Source organism: Propithecus coquereli, unplaced genomic scaffold (assembly GCF_000956105.1).
Source record: "Propithecus coquereli isolate 6110/MARCELLA unplaced genomic scaffold, Pcoq_1.0 Scaffold285, whole genome shotgun sequence".
NCBI lineage: Eukaryota > Metazoa > Chordata > Mammalia > Primates > Indriidae > Propithecus > Propithecus coquereli.
The window spans coordinates 599,467-622,011 of NW_012148452.1; the positions used below are offsets into that span (position 1 = coordinate 599,467).

The following is a 22,545-nucleotide window of genomic DNA, read 5'->3' on the forward strand; positions in this document are numbered from 1 at the left end:
GTGTATGCTATTTATTTGCAAGGGATTTCCCTACAGGCTGCTGGAGAGGCATGGGAGGGAGCTTGGGAGCAGAAGCTGAGGCGTGTCATCCAGGTCTCCCTAACACAGGAAACATGACTCCCCAGACATCTCCTGAAACAGTGGGGCCTTCCCTTTCTCCACTCCAGGAGAAGGCAGGATTGGGGAAGGATTAAGCTTCTCCACTCCTCTTAGATCTTACTTCCCTCCTTGGTTTGGGACTCCATGAGAAGAGTCATGAAGGGAAGATGGGGTCGTGGGATCTGGTGCTTCGGGGGGTGATAGGGATTCTTGAGCTGGGTTGCAGGCTCCTGAGAGCAGCAGCAGCTGGCTTTTCCAAATTGGTCTTTTGCTTTCTCCTTTGAGTTGGGGGTGGGGAGGGGGTGGTGGTGAGGGAGGCATTGATGCTGACTTTCCATTTCCTAGCATTAGAAAAAGGACAGATTCATCCAGGAAAGGAGTTTTCCTGTCCTGTTGCCTTCAATCTGATTTTGAGGTCAGAATCTGGAAAGGAACAAAGGCTGATTGGAGAAGTTGGGGACACCATTGGAGGGAGGGATGTAGCCCTTGCTAAGAACTGAGGGGCTATCTGGGAGTCCTTATTGACAGAGGATTCTGGGACCTTTGAGGATGGGTGGGCAAACCTGTCCTTGCCCCAGGATTCTGGGTGTGTGACAGGCTGAGACTCAGGCATAGACTGAGGTCCACAAAGGTCCACATGCCTGTGGAGCTGCAGGGTCCTGTGGGGAGGTACAGACAGACAGAGAGACATAGAGGTAAGTGGAGACAGAGGGAGTCAGAGACTAGGCAGGCAGGTCTAGGCGGCAGAGAGCCTCTCTTTCTGAGGCACGAGGCTGAGGCCCGGCGGGCTAGGAGGGGGATGCTCCCCGGTCTCCCCTTCCAAGACTGGGGCAGTCTTTGGGCTTCCTCTTCAGCACTTCAGGATCTCAAGGAGCTGCCAGCGGCAGAGTCCTGCCTAGGGCCAGTTTCTACAAGAGGCTATGCCAAGACTGGCACCTTCGAGCTCTGCCTGGGCTCCATCAAGGCCTGAGCTGAGACCAGGCCCAGCACCTCCCCGCCGCCTCCGCCACTCCATGCCCGGCCTCTGGGCTTCCTCCCTGCCGGTGCAGGGCCTGCCTTTACCCGTCACCTCCGCAGCCATCTCTGAGGCGCGCCTGGCTGTGGCCAGCACCCGCTGCTGCTTGGGCCAGGACAAGGAAGAGAGGGTGAGCAGAGAGTCCGTGCCCAGACAAGGCCTGTTCCCCGGTCGCCGGGACCGTCCTGGAACCTGTAGGTGTGAGGACGTGTGGTGGGCACGGTCGCTAAACGGAGCGTGGGCGGGTGAGACGCGTGTGCGCCTGCGACCCCGGAAAATGGGCTCACAAATAAATAGTGTGCACGGCTGGGAGTAGGTCTCAGAGAAGGGGTGTGTGCGGGCGGGGAGTCCGCGGCCTGGGGGCCGGTGGAGGCCATTGCCTGGAAGTGGGCCCCGGTAGGAGCAAGGCCAGGCCGCGGAGCGCCCCAGGCTGCGGGCACCGCGGGGCCGGGCGAACGGTCCTGGTTGTCAAGTCTCGGCTGAGAGCTGCGCGGCGCGGCCCAGCCGCTCGTCCTCTCTTCCCGCCTCTCTAATCTAAACCATGCGGGGCTCCTAGCCCCTACCCGCCCTGCGGGTCCCCAGGGCCGCGGGGAGGGCACTGGGCCACGCGGTGGAGGAGCAGGCGGCTCGCTTGGGGCTCAGCGTCCTGGGGCCGCGGAGCCTGGGGACCCTGGAGCCTCCCTCCCTGGGGGGCAGCGGGCTTGGACTGATTGACAGCAGCGACGTCAGCGCGGGTGGGGGGGGGCCCTGAAGGGAGGGAGGGAGGGAGGAGGAGGGAGCTGAGGCCCCAAAGTGCAGCCTTGGAGATCAAGGGACCGCTCCAGAGCCGGGATGTGTCCGGCCCCGAGGGCACGGCGGGCAGTGGGACCCTGACCCAGCGGTGCGGAGTCGGAGCCCCGGCTGTCCCGCGCCCGTGCTCCTCAGACCCGAGCCTGCAGTGGACCTTGGGCAGCTGGCGCCTCCGCATGCCGCAGCGCAGTTAGGGTGAGTGTCGGTTCCAGCGGGATGGCGATGTGAGGGGCAGGGGCCAAGGGGGCCCAGGATTAGGCTGCTGGGTCGAGGAGGATGATGAGCTGGAAAGAGATGAATAACGCAACCCGGGGTAAGAACCTCGGGGGCAGGCAAGGTTGCAAGGAAGGTGGCTCTGCTGCGTGTAAGTGCCTTAGGTCGGGCTGCTGTCTCGGCCGACACCCAGGGATTGGGGCTCTCCAGCCGTCCTCTCAGAATAATGCGACGAATTGGGTCCAGGAAACCAAGAGCATAGAAACGACAGCAGCAGCACCAAAGGAACAAGGTTAAGTCGTGACAGGCAAAGCGGTGGCCCTGAAATTGGTGTTTGCAGGACGTGAAAGGCCCAGGAAGAAGGCCTGGGTACGGGTGTCGAAAATCGATGTAGAAATGTGAGTGATCATAATACTGGACTTCAGAGTCTTTGATGCAACAGACTTGTTAAAATTAAAGGAAGGAACATATATGTAAATAACGATCGAAGATAAAAAATTATGAGAACATGAGCAATTATCAAAGAAACAGGGCTGAGCGGCATAACTGATATAACACTTGGGCTTAATAAAATAATCGTCACTTTCAGAATCAAGTGAAAATAGTAATCATAATTTTAAAAGGATTGAAGACAAAATGCAAATATAGGAACAATGTAAGAACTATTGTATTAAAATCAACAGCAATAGTTTAACATACAGTAATAGCATAACAAATTACTAAGCTGTAGGAAACCGTAGGAAACTGTAAGAAAAAAGGTAAACAATGCAAATTATCATTAAGGGAAATACTATTAGTAGTAGTGACAGAATACTATCATAGAATGTATTATTGATACTGTACTGAATTATTAAAACAAATATTAACTAAAATTTTAAGAGCAATAGTAATATAAATAAGGACACAGTAACAAGAATTGCTGGAGTAATAAGACAATTTATGACCAAGGTATTAATAGTTACAACATTATAAATAATGGTTGAGTAATAAGAAGTATTGTACCAATGTGATGAAAAATAATCAGAGTATTAAGAGCTACAGCAATATTACAAAGTATGACAGAGTAACAAGAAGTAATGAAGTGATGAAAAATAACTAGCAAATTAAGATCTGTAACATTACAAATAATGACAAAGTAACAAGATATTGTTGCGATGTGATGAAGAATAATACCTGGAGTATTATAAACAATTCTAACAAAACAAATTATGGTAAGATAACAAGAAGTATTATAAGGATGTGAAAAAATTAACATAAATTTGGAGAACAATTATATTAAGTTATGGTAAACAACAAGCTATTAACACAGTGTGACGAAGTATAAACAGAATGAAGGGCTGGCAAAAAACATTTTAGAGATAGGGAGCAAAAATTAAAAATAACCGATAGATTAACATGACCTATTGCAATATTATATATAATTACCTAGATATTGGTAATAGGAGGGCCTGGACTGATGGAACAGTGACAGGAAAGCAACAACATATTTAATAATAATAATTTAACGAATCAAGCCAGTACTTAAACCATATAGTATTACACGTAAAAAGTAGTAATAATTCATGTGATCGGATAAATATTCTTAATGTTACTGAACTGACCAGAATACTATTCTGATAGTAGAAATAATTAAAATATTAAAAATAGTACGAAATATTAACAATTCCCCCAGTGCAAGAGAAATATCACCAGTAACCTAAAAGTGAAAAGAAAAACGCTGTCCTCCTTGGAAAACGAGGCAGCTGAAAGCTATGGACCCAATCGCAAGGGGCGAGGAGCCGGCGTGCGGCGCCCGCGGAGGGGTCGACGTGAAGGACGGACGAGCGCGGGCTGCCGGCCTCGGCTGAGTGCGGGACCCGGCCCTGCAGGCGTCCGAGTGAGCCGGGGACCGCGGGAACGGCCGCTCAGGGCCAGCCGGGCGGGAAAAAAGGAAATTGGCGAGGAGCTTCGGAGAGGGTAAGCTGTCGCGAGGTCAGGATGTAGCTGCGTGGCCGAGAGAAAAGGAAGAGGTAAACCCCGAAGAGGGGAAGGAGAGCACCGCGCAGGCCCGGTCGCCAGTCTGAGCTGCGGGACCGGCGTCAGTGCACACGAGCCGCGGACCAGCTCCGCGCGGGGCAGGACTACGAGAGGAGCGCGAGCCCGAGGGTTCCGTTGCACCGCTGTGGGTGTGACGAGTGCCCAGCAGAGGACCCAGTGGTCAGGCGGGCAACGCGCGAGACGGCCCCTCCTTTTGGCTCCACGGGCCCCAACACCGGGGACCGGCCGATCGCTGGTACCCAACCCAACTGGGCCCCAGATACAGTCGGCACCAGCGCCTTGGCCCAGCGGGCAACTACCCTAGTTAGGCAGCGTTCCTTGTTTGGGGGCTCCTGGGTTTCTGAGGTTCGGCCGAACCGCACGTGGCCTGAAGAGGGTGCTGGCGCTGGCCATACCCTGCGAGCCTTGCTCCCTGCAGGCTGTGGCCCAAGACCGCTGGGCTGTCAGCCTTATCTTTATGGGTTTTTCCCAACCCAGACTGGTCCCGGCCCCTTTTTATCTCCTCCGTTGCACTTGGCTTGTTTACTTTGTGAGACCCTGGGAGCCGAAGTCTAAACCCCGCGTGAGGAGGCCAGTGAACGGGGTGGGCCGGGGGCCTGAGCCTTGGGATGCTCAGGGATACCAGAAAGAAGGTAGTAGGAGAAAAGTGGAACATTAGGCCACAAGACAGGCAGTCAGACAGACAGAAAGCTCACCAGCACTTGGCCAGATCCAGAAGCATGAGGAAGAGCCGGGAGGTGGAAAGGGGAAGCAGAGATAACGCAGGGTTGTACCCCTGAGGGACGCTGGACAGGCTGAGGGACGCTCCTCACAGGCTGGGCTCTCATCCTGCTATCCCAGGACCAGCTGTGCGCGGGCAGGGAGCAGACATAGGGGTAGGCCGGTGAATAGGCCCAGACACGTGGGGAAATGTAGCTGTGCCCTGAGGCAGAGCTACACTCTTCCTTTGGACTGGACCCACTCTGCTGGCCTGGTCTTCAGCTGGGAAGGGTCTGCGTCCTTTGGCCCAAAACAGAGCCCTTTGGAGCTAAAGTGTGTGAGTGGAGGAGCCAGCGGTGTGAATGTGAGGGCAGGGCTGGGGAGGCTCCTGGCCAGGTTCAGGGGCTGGATGGGAGTGGCCCTAGCGTGGCTGCTCCGGGTGCTGTGTCTGAGGATATTTGTGCCGGTGTGGGAAGAGGGTATCTGTGGAGTGGGAATGTGTCAGAGCGAAAGCCTTTGGTTCAGGAAGTCTCTACTTGAGTGCCATCTGAAGGGGTGGGTGAGGGCAGATGGGTGAGTAGCAGCCTCAAGGGCCGCCCAGCCCTAGGTCCTCACTGCAAACAGGTGTGGAGTTTCAGGAGCCTGGGCCCTGCCCTCCTGGCCTGGCTCTGCTCTCCTGCATGCCCAGGGGGTGTCTTGGCTGCCCTGGGCCAAGAGTGAGGTCTGGACCCCGGTTATTCCGGGACAGCAGAGAAGACCCAGGCCTCAGGCTCCACTGGAACCCAGCAGGAGGGAGGGACTCGGGGTGCAGCTGGGGCAACGCTGAGAGGGCGGACCTTCCCCCAGACCTACTCATCCCCACAGCCCACAGCGGAGTCAGGCAGACATTGAACCATTGAACGCACGCAGACCCTCCCAGGTACAGAGCTCAGAGGGTGGAGGCGAGGTTCCTGCCCTCCTCGCACGCTCCCTCCCCCATCTCGGGAGGGGGCGGGGTCCACGTGCACCAGGGAGGCCTCCACCCCTCACGAAGCCTCTGCTCGGCTGGAGAGGGCCTTGGGGCCTTTGGCGAGTGTGGACCTGGGCGAGTGACTCCGCGTGTGTTGTGCCCGCAGGAGATGCTGCAGGATAAGGGCCTGTCGGAGAGCGAGGAGGCCTTCCGGGCCCCGGGCCCGGCGCTCAGCGAGGCCAGCGCATCCAACGCCCCCGAGCCCGCGCTGGCCGCTCCGGGCCTCAGCGGAGCCGCGCTCGGCAGCCCCCCGGGGGGCCCGGGCGCCGACGTCGCCACTGCAGCTGAGCAGGTAGGGCTGCGCCAGCCGTCGGGGAAATGTTGAGCGTCGGTCTGTCTGCAGGACCGCCGGTGTCCGTCATTGCGTCTACTTGTGGGCAGGACTAGCTTTCGGGGGGACCTGGCAGAGTCTGGGACTGTCTGCCTCTTGTCCACTGGGCAGGGCTCACTGTCTGCCTTTCGGGCCCTTCTCCACTTTGAGCCCTCAGGGCTACTCTGGAACCAGTCCCCGTGAGAGACTCCTGGGGCAGCAGAGCGAGCCCCAGGCCAAGCGTGCGTGCGGCTCCCACGATTCCCAGAAGGGGTTAGCGGGTGGAGGGTGGGGTGGCGAAAGCCTGGAACCAGGCGGGAAGAGCCAACCCTGCTGGGGTGCGCAGGAGAGCCGCTGCGGGTACTCCAGCACCGTGGGGAGGTCGCCGACAGGCTTCACCGTGATAACCAGAGGATCATCATGAACGAAATCTGGCCTGTGTCGATCTGTGTGCCGTGTCTGCGGTGGGCGTCTGGCCCAGGGTGTGTGCGCGCCTCTCCCTGTGTCTGTGTCTGTCTGCAAGCCTGTGGCTGGCGACAGACGTGTTTATGTGTGTGCAGGAGTGTTGTCTAACCTGGGTCAGTTAATATTTGTGTCCTCTGCGGGCACATCTGTAGGTGCAGCCCGGAAGGAGGAGTTTCAGCCATTGATTAATTTTTTTTAAATTCACCAATAATTCGAAATAATTTTGTGAAACAAAATCTTGAGTTATGAGCTCCCAGGCTGGCTGCGGGTGCGCAGTTGTTCAGGTCTTCGTTCTTTCCTCAGGCTCCACATGGAGCCATGGGCCAGGCACACATGAGTCCCCCTCCCTCCTATCCCCAGACCATCGAGAACATCAAGGTGGGGCTGCATGAGAAGGAGCTCTGGAAGAAGTTCCATGAGGCGGGCACGGAGATGATCATCACCAAGGCGGGCAGGTCAGCGCTGGAGATTTACTTCTGAGGATGGCGGGTGGGAGCAATGAGGATCTTCAGGGGGCTCCCTTAGAAGTCCTCTAGATCCCAACCTGGGGGCCTGTAGGAGTCCCCTCTGCCACTTGGTTCTCAGGGCCACATCTCACTGCAGCCTGGGACTGGAACAGAAGCCTGCCTAGGGCTACCCCAGCAAGGGTGCAAGAGAGGGAAGGATTGGGGGAGGGGCAGTGCTATGCAAATGAAATGCAAAGGATCACATTGCTAAAAGTCCCAACTCCAGCACTTTTGACCCCCTGGGGGCTGCTTTGTCCTCCTCCCTTTGAGGACCAGCAGGGTTTCTCTCCAGATTGCACCAGTTGGGGATCCAGAGAAGCAAGCCCCTCAGCAGATGGGGAAAGGGTAGGGCACCATACTATTCAATTTTCATAACTTTTTCAGGAGTAGCTCAAACCGCAAGTCTCTCACCCCAGGGGTACTGCTTTTCTGTTTCCAGCCTGGTCTTTGGCACGGGAAGGCACCACCGTTGGGCTGTGTGTATGTCTTGTTCGGGGAGCAGCTCTGGGGTGGCTGCCAGAGAGAGATGATTTATAAAGTGGAAACATCTTTAAAATGCGCTGGTGTCTGTGGGAGAGAACAGGGAGGAGAGGAGGAAGACGCAGCCGGGGGATGACTGAGAGATTCTCTGGGGCAGCATGTCTGGGGTGGGGCAGGAATGGCAAAGAGCAGTTACCAGGTGAAGGGGGGTTGCTATAGACAGAGAGACTGGAAAGTTCAGGTTTAGAAACCACCTCCCCACCTACTCTGCCTCCTCCACATACACACACTTGATTTTGGTCCCCAGGGACAAGTTAGGTTTGAAAATGTCCCTTTGCATGGCTGTGGCCCGTAATTGGGCTTTCAGAGGAAGAAGATGGTGAAGCATCAAGGGCCAGGGATTTGGATCAGACCAGGGGTGGGGGAGGGGAGGGTCCAGTTCCAACTCAGCTGCTTCCATCTGTGTAACCCTCAGACCAGGTACTTATGGGTCTCTGCCCCCTCCTCACTCCATCTATAAAAGAACAGGTCTGCTTCATGCAGTTGTATGTAAAGCACCTAGCATAGCTCCTGGCACATGTAAGCACATAAGAAATGCTAGCTGATAGTAATTACAGAAACCTCTGGCATCCACTCAGCGTTTTCTTCTTCTCTTTAGAGAACTTGGCTCTACTTACCAAACAGCTTAGGGAATGACAGGCTATTCAAAGGAAACAAAAAGCCAGGGGAGTTGCTATGAGTAGTGTAGGGGTGCTGTGGTCCTTCCCGTGTCTGCTCACTGGCAGGTCTTGTAAAACTTTCATTATTTTTTTGAGAGTGAGATCTGGGCACTTAGCCACCCTCAGGTCTTAGTTGGGCAGGTCTTACATCAATACCCAGGGCCTTTAGAGGAAGAAGCAGGTAGACTAGAGCCTGAGTTTGGTGCATTTGGGGGATGGAGATGGGGAAGGAGGATGCATCGAGGGGTTGGCAGAGGATGTGGCAGGGGAGTGGTCACTGAGGACAGTGGGGGCCAGGTGTCATAAGCCCTGCCTTTTCCCAGCTGAGTGCACCTGGGCAAGTCACTAAACCTCCCTGTAGCTCAGTAGTGTCAGGTAAATGGTGACTATAGACCTGCCTGCTGGCCTGCCTTATCCAGTTACTGTGAGACTCAACCAGGGCATCGTGTCACTGGGTGGGGCTCGGTAAATTGTCAAATGGATTACAGGTGTGAAAGGGGAGCTTATTTCTTGTGCCTGCTGGGATGGAGAGAAGGAAAGAAGAAAAAGATCCAGAACTTCCATTTTTAGGCAGCAAAAATAGCCTTGTCTATTGAAAATAAATGGCCAGTATGTTCTCTGGGCATGCCTGGCCTCTGCTATTTTAAACAAAAGGCATTTTGTGGTTCTCCTTAGTGGGGTTTCCTGCCTCTGCGTGGGTCCTCCATTCTCCTCCTCCCCAACACATACACACACACTTCAAGAGGTGACCAGCTTCAGGCAGGTGTTTGTGTCTGAATACAGTAGAAGCTTAAGGAATGGGCCTTAGGGAATGATGATAATAATTTTAAAATGGCTGTGGTGATGTTGGCCAATTATGGATTCATGATAGCCTTTCATTTCTCTGGCAGAAAGTTATCCTCGCACCAGATCTAGTCCTTAAGAAAGTCACTTGCCTCATCTCCCCCAAACCCGAAAGCCCCCAGTTCTCACAGACCCCATTTCCTCCTGAGTAGCTGCCCACCGTTTCCAGAGACCGCTTTTATTGCTCGGATCACTGTGTCTCCCTCCCTCCCCCACCACTTCCCTCACAAGGGTGGCTTCTGGATGCAGTTGACTTTGCTTGGGCTTGTGGCCCTTCAGCATCCTGTCCAGTGACTCTCCCTGCTCCCCAAACTCTGTGTGTCTCTACTGGAACCCTTCCTGAGCACTTCCATTTCTCAACAGTCTGGACATTATTCCTGAACCTTGCTTGAATCATGGATTCCTAGACTGCTAGAGCTGGAGAACTGAAAGAACATAAACCAAACCCAGAGAAAGGAAGTTAGGCAACTGCCAGGTCTACACAAGCCAAGCAGATGATGCACCCTACTCGCAAAACAAAACCCCAACTTTGAGAAATTCCCTCGATTGCTTTTTTTTTTTTTATAGGGCTCTGTTCAGTGTGGGTTGTTGCTGTGTCCTGGTGGTCCTGGCTGGTAGGGACATGGTAACTGCCGTCTGCTTGGGCAGGAGCGGGCCCTGGAGAAGGGTAGCCAGTGTGTTCTCAAGCCAATTTGAGTACTTGGGTCACAAGCCTCCTGCCTTGGTTCTTTGCTTCCTTGAAAGTCTGTAGGTAAAGGAGAAAAGAATCCCCTTCATTGGATAGTGACTTTGAATTGGCAAACAGTTGAGCAACATGCCAACCACAGCATGAGACGCCAATTTCTGAATGCTCATGAATCCCTGATGTCGGGTATAAATTGGGGGCCAAACCCCTCCCCAGCCAGTCTCTGTCTTTTCAGGCCCCTGCAGCCAGAGGGTTCATGCTGATAACTGTGGAGAGCAGACCCCTCTCTTGGCCTCATCAAGTCCCTTGATACATGTGAGAAACTGCATTTTCTCCCAAACATAGATAAAAGTGAGCTCCACAAAAATTTAAATATAAACCTACTAAAAACGAAAATTTCCTAACTGTCTAACTGCCCTACTCCTAGGTCATGGTTTTGCCACCAGATAAATCTCCACTATCAGACTTCATAGCCTGTTGAGTTCAATGTTGCTTGTGTTAGTGACAGTGAATTTGCGTTTGAAAAATGAACTACCGATGAGAACTCCTGTTGAACCTGTATTGTTTGTTATTCTGAGGCAAGGATTTGGCCCAGTTTAATCCAGGGCTTCAAAGCCAATTGCCCTCGCTCTGTATACAGAGCGTCAGAGCCCAGTGGCGTGGATGATAAGAGAAGTAAGGGTTGAAGACACTGGGAAAGTGGGTTCGGGAGAGAGAGAGTGCTTTGATCTCTTTTTAAAGTATTTTCTGAAAGCAAAAGTCTATCAGAAGGAAGTGCCTTAAAAAAAAAATCTAAAAGAACCAAGTGACCTTCCAAAGCAGCATCCATTCCACACACCCTCACCCCTGCCCCTCCCATCAGGGAAAATATTTTTTAAAAATGCTTTGGGTGAATTAGAAAACTTTGTGTGTATGCGTATGTGTGTCAAAAGTAGAAATCACTTTAGTAGCTTTGTCATTGCTCTCAGAAATCATTTGGTTTGGTTGCAGTAAAGGCAGCACCAGCACCCCCCACCCCTAACCTCAGCTTGCTGGGCCCTGGGCCTCTTCCCAGCACACCCGGGATTCTTCCTGAAGACCCCTGCACATTAGAGATAGAAAGACGGGTGGGGTTTTCAGTGGCCCCCTGCTCTTTCCTGTGGCCCATTCTTTTCAGATTCGGGGCTCCAAAGTGTGTGTATATGTGTATACACATACATAATTTTTGGCGTAAATTTTTGTTAAAGTGGAACATTCCTGCAGAAGAGTGCACAAATCATAGGTGTCAGCTCTATAGACTTGCACGAAATGAACAGACCCATGTAGCCTCCATCCAGAAAAAAAAACATTATCAGCCCCCAGAATCCCTCTTGTACCCTCCCAGCCACCACCATCCTGCCCCTGAAACCACTCCCTGGACTTCTCAGCACTTCGATTTGGTTTTCCCCTGCACTTAAGGCACATGTAGCTGCTCCTGGAGTCCCCAGGACCCCCAGGGAATTCGGGGCTGCCATCGGGTTAGGTTTGGGGGCCCTGCCAGGCAGAGAGATTCTGGCAGCCCCCTACGTCTGCTGTTCTCTGCCTCCATCCCGTCCCTGTGCCCGGGATGTGGTACCACGAGTAAGTCGGCTCCTTGAATTTGGCAGCCACTTTGGCCGGGAGCTCCACGGCTCTCTGAGCCCAGCTATAACTTGCCTGCCCCGTCTCAGCCTCTCAGTCGTGAGTTCACTTCTGTGGGTTTGTTGCCAAAATCAAAATGCTCTGAAACCCTTGCCCCGCACCCACAAGCCTCTAAAACCGAGAAAAGTCTAAGGAAGCTTATCTTAGCAGTTCATTCTAAAACCATTTCCGAGTATGAAGTAGATAAAGGCTCCAGCCCCGCACCCTTTCAGAGCCTGTTTCATGATCAGAGGAGAAACCCCGGGCTTTCATCTCCTCTCTCCGTGGTATGGTGGAGCAAGCTGCTTGTTTATTCCCTCGGCAGAGCCCTTTTCAGTCAAGTTGGGGAGGAGGCATCTGGGGGAATGGGAACCCCAGGGGTGTGTGGGGAACTGCAGGAGCAGGGATAGGGGCTTGCGGAGAGGGTGCAGAGGGGCAGGGGGAGGGTGGGTCCAGAGGGCTAGCGGGGAGCAGGGAGAGAGTGCAGGGAGCGAGCGTGTAGGAGGCAGGCACCCAGGGTGCCAGGGACACGGGGAGTGGAGTTTTCACATGCTGGTGGCAGGGCCTGTGTGGGACACAGGCAGCCCCTTCTTGGCTCCCCCCTCCTTCCCAGGCATTGCTTTCCCCCATAGGGTGTTGGTTTTCAGGTACATTTTTATGTCATAAATCACAGAAACAATTCATCTCTCACTCCATCACTTCACGTTTCATTAGAGAGGTAGAGCCCAGAGGAAGTCATGGCTCCGAAACCCAGCCTGGCCTCTGTCGCCTGAGTCACGTGAGCTGGTGAATACCCCCAAGCTGGGCCTCTAGGCATGAACGTTAGTCCCCTCAGGAACCTGGTGGCAGATGGCCACAGGGACTTGATTTCTCCCCTTAGCCTGGGCAGAGGTGTGCCTCACCTTCACACTCAGCCCTGCCCCTGCCCTGGGTGGATCCTTCATCCTTCTGGAGCCACCTGGGTGGGGAAATGATAGTGCCTGGGGGCCCCCAGAGTTTGCTTTGCATGGCCCAGAAGCAGTCCCCGAACTGGACCCTCCCAGAGACCTAGACATCTGGTTCCATGAAGGCAGTGGAGCTTCCGGAGCCCGGCCAGTGGCCAGTGCAGCCAGAACAGAGGACTCCAGCACTCCCCATTCAGATGTGACATCTCGCCTACCCTCCTGGCTTCTGAGGGCTACCGCCCTAGGAAGAGGGAAACTGGTGGGCACGGGAGGCAGGCTAGGAGATACTCCCCTTCCCTGCTCCACTGTCTGCAACGGAGGCTGCTGTCAGTCAGGAATCTGGTCTGTGGTCAGCTTCTGTGAGGGGCCAGATCACAAGACAGTGGTTCTGTGCCTTGGGAGGCAGAGCACAGGACTCCTCAATGGCCTTCTAGAAAGCACTTAGTCAATGTTAGACTGGCCTCCTGAGCTACTGAGATGAAGCTAGTAGGGCGTATAAGGGGAGGGTCAGAGGCCCTGCAACCCCCTCTCAGCCTAGACTATGAAGACTGGCAAAGTGGCAGTGAGCCATTTGCTCCTCACCCCCTGCGTGGCTGCTGGCCCTGGAGAGAAGCCATGGGTGCCCTCTGCTGTTGCCACCTGGAATGATTACAGGAGAAACAGGCTAAGTGCGGGCCACTGGTGCCACGCCAGCCCAAGCATGGCCAAGGTTGCCCCATTTTGTGGCTGTTTCTGTGGCAGTTAGAAAATGGTGGTCTGGAGGGGACAGGATTCTTGGCCTTTCCCCAGAGGCGGGGGAGGTAAGGCAGCTGCCACCCTCCCCCTTCAGCTATAAGTCCACCAGGAGAGAGGCAGGGCCAGGAAAGGGTGGTGCAGCTCCAGCTGTGCCCCCAGGCCCGACAGGGGGGCTGGTAAGCAGGAGGGAGGATTGGGTTCCTGAGCCCCTCACTTCCCCCATTCCTGGAGAGGGGGTGGGGTGGACATTTGAAAATGCTTTCAATTGACATCTGAGACAAATTCTTCCACACGGTTTATAAGTCCCTGGACTTGCAGCTAGAACTTCCCTCCTCCCTCCAGGCACGCACACATCCACACATGCGCACTCGCACAGCGTGCTCCTGGGCACACCCGAGGCACACACCCCACGTCCCCACCCTGCAGTGCTCTCATTGGCCTCCTCCAGCAAGAGAGGGGCACAGGCTGGGCTGAGCTGGGGGCTGGGCCAGTGTGGAATTGCACCCTCAGCCCCAGGGTCTTGGCCTGGGCTTACTGTAGGGTCTGCCAGCTTGTGGAGGCCTTGATCCCTTCTGGAAGCCCTGCCTCGTCCAGGTAAGCTGGTGCCCCTGTTGACAAAGTAGGGACTCTAATCATCCGTTTGAGGTGTCCAGGACAGCTTCTTGTGAGGGTCCCGCACTGTCTCGAGTTAGTGAGAGGCAGAGGACCACCTGATGGTTTTCCTGGAGTGGACTGGCTGGGCAGTGCTACAGCTCAAGGGGGCGAATTCCCATCTCCCTGAGTGTCTTCAGTCAGGGTTGACCCTGCCTCTCCTGGGGAGCATCTTTGTGGAAGATCAGCTGAGTGGGGGCAGGGGGTATTGAGGATTATGAGGAAGTTCTCTTCATCCCCCCACAGCAGTGTCAGAGACCTGCTGACCAGGGGAGGGAGCCGTGCCCCAGCCGGCGTGTGTACATGCTGTTGTATGTGTGTATGTGCTGAGGGGTCTGGGGAAGCCCTTCTCTAGAATGTTCCCTGAGCCTCAGGGTCCTGGACAGCCTCCGCATGGGCTGTAAGAAGTGGAAAACATTCTGTTTTTTGGTGAATCCATTTTTACGGAAGTAGGTCTGATTCGTGGAGGGTGGAATGCAGTAGGGGTCAGTAGTAATAGTCGTAAATTAACTCATTTAATCCACATAGCCATCTACGAGATAGTAATATTATCCCTGTTTTAGAGATAAGGAAACCAAGGCACAGAGAGATTCAAGCAAGTTGCCCAAGTACTCACAGCTTGTCAGTTGTGGGGCCAGGCTGCGGAGCATGGCAGGGCGGTTTCAGAACCTGTGCTGTCTCTCATCCACGAGGCTCCTGGACCTACCTTCCCTGATACCCAGTAAGGGTGCATAGGCCCAGGTGAGGCATCCACAGGGAGAAAAACCCCTGCTAAACACACCAAAAGGATCCAGACCTAGCAACGTTTTCAGTAGCAGTCTTCTGTTTTCCTGTGAGTTGTTTTAAGGCCTGAGGGTTTCCACAGAGACATGACCCAGGGGAGGCGTCTCATCGTTATGGAAGCAGCTGACAGGGGTTTTCAGGTCATTTGCTCTGGCCCCCTATAGTTGCACACCATAACTTCAGTTGTGTCTGGGCTGGCAAAGGACAGGAGGGAAATTAAAGCAGCCAGGTTGGGGTTGTAGCTCTCACAATCCTGCCCAGGGTCTCTGTGCTTCAGCTGCCCACAGCCACTAGGCCCAAATCTTAGGGGATTGTTGGGGAGAGGGGATGTGAATTTGGCAAACCATGTAAACAAATTCTTCCTAGGCACAGACTGATGGCTGTAGCTAGTGCAGCCCTCTCTTTGTGCAGCAGGGGCAGAGGGGGAAACGAGTCATGCAAGTTATATGGCTACGCCAGGGCCAAGGTTGCTCACTCAAAGGGCAGTGCCTGTTAAAGGCCTTAGCCGCCTTGCTCACTGTGCTGTCTCTCCCGGTCCTCTGTCCATGCTCCTCCTCACCCCTTGGCTCCCGTCAGGAGGATGTTCCCCAGCTACAAGGTAAAAGTCACAGGCATGAACCCTAAGACCAAGTACATCCTGCTGATTGACATCGTCCCTGCAGATGACCATCGCTACAAGTTCTGTGACAACAAATGGTAAGAGGCCTGGGACCCTTGTGACATCACCCACCTTCCCTCAACTGCTCTTCACAGGCTGAAGAGCCTCAGTGAATGTCCACATACCCACCTCAGGGGTGCTGGGGCTGGAAATCAGCTGCAGTGTTTGGGTGTTTGGTGGATTTCAAGGGTCCATCCTCTCCCCATAGTCATGGACAACCAGGACTTGGTGAATGTGCTGTCACCAAGTGATGGACAAATTGCTAACATGAGGCAGATTCAGGCTCTGTCAGTGCTTCACTGGGGAGGAGCATGGGAATGGTTGTCTTGGGGGACATTAATAGCTAGGGCTATTACCTGGTCTGTGGTGGGCTTTCTCCTGTTTCTCCACACACTTCCCTCTTAAGCTGTGTGTCCACCATCGAGACTAAGTGAGGCTGCTGCCCAGGGGTGGGTGATAGCACCCTTTGCCAAGGGGCTGGAGGAGACAGCAGGTTGGGGCACAAACCAAACCAGGGCCAGGTAAATAAATGCTGGGCTACTTGTCATGAGGCCAACTCCTTAGCACCCCGTCTGCCCGCAGAGATCAGAGCAGCATTAGAGAGAGCAGCTGGCCAGGACGCTGGGCTTTGTAGTGGGTGAGCAGTGGAGTGGGCAGAGATTGGGCTGAGGGGGCAGGATTTGGTGGCAAGGTCCTGACAAGTGCCATGTTTCTATTCTCTCTCCCTGGGCTACATTAGAACTCAGAGCAAGCTCTGGCTGAGGGGACAGCCACCAATTAATTTCTTACCAGTGCTTTTGGGACAGGCAATTTGAGACTTGTCTGGGTCCTCTGAGACATTCCCTCCAAATAGTATAGTTTATAGCATTTAAAAATCATTAATATAACACATATACAGAAGCTTAAATCTCCCTACAGTGTCTGTGATTAGCCCCAGTCCTTGAAATCAATGATCACATTTCCCCGAAACCTCCCTTTCTACTGCAGTAAAATAAAAGAGGTTCAGAACTGTTCTCTCTCTTCCTCAGCACTCTCTCCTCTGTCCCTCCCTCCTGCCCTGGAAGTCCTAAACTGATGGTGTGGTGGGACCTGCAGCTATTTTTCCCTCTGGTCAATGGGGGTTTTCTCTCACAGGGGACAGGGGATATGGTTTCACCAGACTCCAGGGTGCTCAACTGCTCTGTCTGCTCTGTTGGCAGGATGGTGGCAGGGAAAGCTGAGCCGGCCATGCCAGGCAGGCTGTATGTCCACCCGGATTCTCCTGCCACGGGGGCCCACTGGATGCGGCAGCTGGTCTCCTTCCAGAAGCTGAAGCTGACAAACAACCACCTAGACCCTTTTGGCCATGTAAGACTGGGGACTGCCTGGCTTTGGAAGGCGGGGATGGGGGTGGGGAGAGCATACCCTAGTGATCCAGCTCTAGGCTTTGGCACTTGCCCGGCCAGTTTGTAGAAGCAGCACAGGCCTCTGAGTCCTCAGACAGCTGTGCATCCTTCCCCTGCCACCAACTGGCTGGGCAAGTGTCTTAGTTTTTTTTGAGGTATAGTTTCCTTGTCTAGCAAGTGAAGATGACCATATGTACCTTTTGTGGTTATGAGACTTAAATGAGAAAATATTCAGGAAGCACCTTGCACATAGGAGGCTCTAAATAAATATGATGATGACGATGGGCCACATCTCTCAGCTATTCAGTTTTCCCGAATCTGGCCTTGCTGACGCATGACACAAGACAAGTAAACCTTTTTGAGAACGAGTCACTGATGAATTCTGAAGCTCCTCTTTGACGAGTACTGTCTGTCTTGCCTGACAGCCACCCACTCTCTGGAAAGGAGGGCCTTGCCCTGGCTCATGTGTTAGCTCCGGCCTGGCCTGGCCTGGCCTGGGCTCTGGCTCTCCAAAGAAATTCTGAAGCCCCAGGGATGCTGCTGCTGACGTCCCATCCAGGCTGCCCGAGCTCATTCTTTCCCCATCTGGCCCTGGCAGTCCCACAAAAAGGAGATTTTTATGTGGAAACTTTTAGCTCAAGTGTGCAGCAAACAGAAGCCTGGGGACCTGGTACTATCTGCCAGGGTACAAGCCCCACCCCTCTAGGCTGCCCTTGGTTACTGTGGAAGTGCAGGGCAGGGGCTGCTAGAGTAGGCGTGGATGCCGTGGGTGGACATGTGTGGGTATGTACCTCTTTTATGGCCCAATTCTGTTTCTGGGGAGCTGTGTGTAAATCAGGATTCTGTGAAGTGTAATTCCTTATGGAAAATGGCAGCAATGCTTCATTTCTGATTGATCAGTTTGTAACTGGTAAGCAGCTCCTCATTTTAATTTCTCAGAGTCTGTTCGGTGCTCTTCTAAGTCATTGGTGATCTATAAACAACCAGGAAAATGCTTAATTAACATAATCAATTCCTAACTTATCTGTCTTGCAAGTGCCTATACTGGATTTCCCATGCAGGGCAGGCAGATGCCCCGTGGCAAGGGTCAGCCAAGTCCCGACCTCTCAGAGCAGGAGAGTCAGAGGGGCCTTCTGGGTCTTCCCTGGCTACCATCCTGGCCAAGACTTTGCGCCCAGTCAACTCCTACCTGACCTCTGCATGGCCAGGCTGTGGCACCAGCCTCAAAAGGAGAGGGAGGACCTCTGTGTTGGGAGGCCAGGAACCTAGCCCACAGGCACGGTCTCTGTCCACAGCTGCACACACGTGCAGACCCCACGGGCGGTGAGTGCAGAGCTTGGCAGGAGCTTCATCTTTGGGTGGCCAGAAATACTTAGGGATCAAAGCTGTAGAGAGGATTCTGGATGTGCCAGTTTGCTATCATGGTTCCCAGCTGCAGGGGCATCTCAGAGGACTCATCCACCTCCCTGACCCCTGCAGGAAGTGGAAGGGGAGGGATCAAGGGAGGAAGAGCTTCACCTTCCTTAGGAAGCAGGAGAGAGAGAGAGGGCTTCCACAGGCCAGGGATAGGTTTTTCCAGCCTGGCTTACTGCTTTGGTGGCTCTAACTGGGTCTATGAAAGCTTTGTGATAACATTGCATCTAGTCTTAAATCTGGGCCCGTCAGGCTGTTTGATGGGCTCGTGACGCTGAGAGTGGCCCTGGCTACACTTGCCTTGCCTGTCTCAGCTCTCCTTGGCAATAGGGATACTGCCCATGTGAGCTCAGCTTTCTCCTGAGAGGAATGGGATGCAGAGCGTCTTCCTTCTTTCCCCTTCATCCTCAGCCCTACCCAGTACTTGCAGTTTATTGGCTACAACACTCCCTGTGGGGGCAGCAAGGCTCAGGTGATTGTCTCAGGCTGGGAGTATGAGCAGGTGCTTGGACCTATGCCTTCTGCTCCCTGGTCCGGCACTTGCTTGGCTTCTCCACTTTCCTTTCTATACTCAGGGCTCTAGCTGCCATATCCTCACCTATTTGGTGAAGCATCACTGAAGAGGGAGCAGCCTTTGGTCATGCAGACCAGGGCTGTGGAGGGACATATCCAGGCAAAGGAGCTCATTTGGACTTTGACTTTCTGCCCCTTGGCCTGCGCCAGTGGGAGTGGTGAGCTCCCACTGAAGGGTGAAGAAGTCACCCTTCTTGGCTTCTCAGTGCAGGAGCCTGGGAAAGAGCCATCTTGTACTGCGAACTTGCCCCAAACAAGCCCTTCCTTCTGCGCAACTCGCTTCTAAATTTTCAGTTTTCCCTAAAAGCTTCCAGGCCTCAAGGAACTTTCTCCAGCCAAATGGACTTAGGGCTTTTCCTGGGGATCCTCACAGTAGCCCAGCAGCTTTCGCAGCTGCCTCTCGTTGGCAGCCTTCCCCCACTACCCCTGCCCAAGGGGCTGGGCTTTGTCCTTGGGAAAGGGTCCAGGCCCAGGTGTGAGCTGGGATTGCCACCAGCATGGTGAGTTAAGAGCCAGTTAAGAGTGGTTGTGGTATCATCTTGGGGTCTGCCAGGTGGGCTCAGTGTCCTTCTAGCTTGGAGATCCTCAAGTCCGAATCACCCCATTTCCTCATCCCAGGAGGTGAATGGGGGGTCTGAGAGGCTATGTGTCTGCCTGTGCATAAAGGCCTCAAGGAGAAGAGAGCCTGGGTTGTGGGGCTGTAGAGCAGGCATTTTGGGGTAACAGTGTTTTATTAGTTTCTGTATCATCCAAGACTCCCTCCCTCCATGAAGTCTGCTTTTCTCTATTGTCTGAGGACCCAGGAGAGGGGTCCAGGTGAGGGCTTGGGCCTGGAAGCCAGTTCCATGTGGCAGGTGAGGCCCTGTAACAGGAACTCCCCCCACCCAGACCACATGGCCAGAACCTCCTACAGATAGGACTGCGTCTGACTAGAAAACTCCTTGTGGGTTTTTGTTGTGAGGGCTCTCCTGGTCTCATGGCAAAAACCCACAGGGAGTTTTCCAGTCCAGACCTTGGAGGATAGGTTCGGGGTGTGACAGCTGGGGTATGTGAGCGAGCTCAAGGCCAGTGAGGTACAACAGCCGCAGGGGCAGAGAGGATCCTGAGAGCTGGGGCCGGGCTGAGCTGTCTCCAGAAGCCCACATTGAGCTCCACTCTGCTGCTCTGCTGGCTGCCAAAGCTGCTGCCTGTCACATCACCCTGTCCTGCTTGCCACCCTGCTCACCCCCAGCAGGGTGGTGAGCTGGCCAACCACATGATGGAAAGAGAGGCCGTTTCCTGCTCCCTTTCTTCCTCTCCTCCTCTTCGAATAAGCTTGTAGCAATACTTGGGCTTCAGGAAGTTGAGGAGGGCCTCACTGGAGTAGGTAGGGCCTGTATCCTGTGGCAGGACATAGAGATGGCTGGCACATGGGTCTGTCTTTTCTCCTGATTAGGAGGCAGGGAGGAGATGGCTGCAGTGGGTCATGTGTGTGTGTGTGTGTGTGTGTGAGAGAGAGTAGGAGGGTAGCCATTTTCACTACCTTTGTATCCTAGGACTCCCAGATTGCCGAGGAGGAAGGGCCAGTTTAGAATTTCTGACATAGTGAGTCCTGTTGGGGAGACTGAGTTAGCTAGCCCCAGACCTGGGGTTTGCACTGTAGCTCCTCAGCCACAAAGTAGCACGTGCACAGTCCCCTCAATGTGCTGGGTTTCACAAACAGTGCCACAACCTGAATCCCACCTCTATCCCCCAGGCCTGGGATGATCTTCCCACCCTCTGCACCTAGTTAGTTACTCCTGAGCTTCGGGGTCCAGGCTCACAGGCAGCTTCTTCAGGGAGAAAGCTCAGGGTTCCCATTCTGTGCTCTCAGAGCACTATGTACCTTTTCATCCTAATGCTTGTCAAAATTATAATTTTATACTTATTTGCATTTTTAAAATTTATTTATGAATATGAAATGCATTCACATGGTTTTAAAAATAAATCACCAAATAAATAAAAATGGCTATAATGCAAAATTTCCCTCTACTTGTTCATCCACCCAGGTTCTGTCTCAGCCCCCACCACAGGTAACCAGTGTTACTCATTTCATTTCAGCATTTCTTTTTGCACGTAAGGCAGAATACACAATCTCAAATCCCCTCTTTTATACACAAAAGGTAGCATACTATACGAACATTGTTTGCACTGTGCTTTGTAAACTTAGTATATCTTGGAGATTATTCCATTCATAGAGAGCTTCCCCATCCCCCGTTTTTTATAGCTGCATAGAATTTTATCACGTAATTGTTCCATAAATTACATAGCCAGCCCTTATTGAGGGAATTAGGTGTTTTCCTATTTTTTTCCCTTCTGTACATTTTATACTGTGCCAAGTATATCTGTGCAATAAATGGCCTGTTCAGAGGGGATTTGGATTTGTCATTTTGAAAATATTGCCAAGTTGCCCTTCCTAGGACTCGTGCTGATACATAGTCCCGCCATTGCTACAGCCTTGCCAATAGGGTGGGAGAGCAAACGTCTTGATTTTTATCAATTTGATAGGTGAAAAGTAGGTATCAGTTTTAGTTTTCATTTGCATTTCCTTTATTATGAGTGAGGTTAGGCATCTTTTTTTGTTTCCTCACTGATGTTCTTAATCCTTTGCTCATTTCTGTCTCAGATTTTGGATATCTTACCAATCTCTAGCTTTTGTAAATCAGGAGGATTTAGCTCCTACCTGTGATATGACTTGCACGTATTTTCCCAGTTTCTCCTCTGTCATTTGATTTTGCCTATTGTGATAGTCCCACGCAGATGCTTTTGAATGAATTTATCAGCATTTTCTATGTGTATTCTGGGTTTTGGGGTATTGAAAGCCCAAATCCACTCCTTGTAAAGGGATTTTCTTCTATATTCTTCTAGTATTTTATGGATTTATTTTTACATTTAAACCATTGATCCTTTTGGAATTTATCCTGGCATTTGATATGAGGTGTGAATCTAACTTTTTTTTTTTTTTTTTCCTGGAGAGCTATCCAGTTGTCCCAACACCAGTAATTGAATAGTCTTCTTTCTTCCCATAGTTTGGGATGCCTTATTTCTGCACACTAAATCCCCATATGAATTTGTGCCTATTCCTGTGCCAGTCCCTTAACTGTTGAGACTGAACAATAGGTTTTAATGTTTGGCAGGGGCAGGTCTGCCTGGATCTTCTTTTTCAGAGTTTTCTTGGCGAGTCTTGTCTGTTTCTTCACATGAACTTTAGAATCAGCTTGTGGTGTTCAAAGAGAAACTTAACTTGTATTCTTATTGGAATTGCTTTATATTATATATTTACTTGGGGAGGATTGATAGGAATGCCTTTCTCTTTGCTGAAGTCTTTTTTTTTTTTTTTTTTTGTCCTTCTAAGTGTATGGAAGTTTCCTTTATGAGGCCCTTCACATTTCTTGTTAGGTATGTCACCTTGCTTGTGACTATTATAAATGCAATCTTTCTTCTACTATATTCTCTCACCACTTGTTTTTGCTTGATTTGGGGGTGACTGTGTAACTTCACAAGATAGTAGGGTTTTCAAGCACCATACATGCATCCTAGTGCCTTGCACCATGTCTGGCAAACCAGTGGGTGCTGGTGGATGGTAAGTGGATGAGTGGACCCACTAAAGTTAGGGGGCAACAATTAGACAGCAAAGATACTTCCTTTGCCAGGGGCCGATGTCCCCCTGAAAGCTTATGCTGTTAACTTGCCAGTGGGGACCCAGAGCTATTCATCGCCCTCTTTTCCTGTCACATTTTCTGAGCCCTGACAATGTGCCACGCCCTTGCCACATGCCTTGGGAGATACAGATGCTCCACAGAACTCCAGAACAGGCACCACCCTCCCCAGCCAGGTAAAGGTAAGAGCTCAGGCTTGGAAATTAGTACCAATTCTGG

The 22,545-nt window shown here is 52.6% G+C and overlaps 1 protein-coding gene across 2 annotated transcripts in view; it reads left to right on the forward strand.

Annotated features, from left to right (window-relative positions):
* The first annotated feature begins 1,925 nt into the window (after positions 1 to 1,925).
* The window catches only part of TBX4 (T-box 4), a 31,015-nt gene continuing 10,395 nt past the window's right edge, over positions 1,926 to 22,545 (forward strand). Inside the window, exons 1-5 of one of the 2 annotated variants that reach the window (XM_012648412.1) lie at positions 1,926 to 2,098; positions 5,968 to 6,153; positions 6,997 to 7,091; positions 15,197 to 15,316; positions 16,478 to 16,625. In XM_012648412.1, the coding sequence (XP_012503866.1) occupies positions 5,971 to 6,153; positions 6,997 to 7,091; positions 15,197 to 15,316; positions 16,478 to 16,625 (546 nt within the window). In that variant the 5' untranslated portion in view covers positions 1,926 to 2,098; positions 5,968 to 5,970. Of the gene's footprint in view, positions 2,099 to 5,931; positions 6,154 to 6,996; positions 7,092 to 15,196; positions 15,317 to 16,477; positions 16,626 to 22,545 lie in introns of those variants that run through there. The other variant, XM_012648413.1, reaches the window with a different exon arrangement.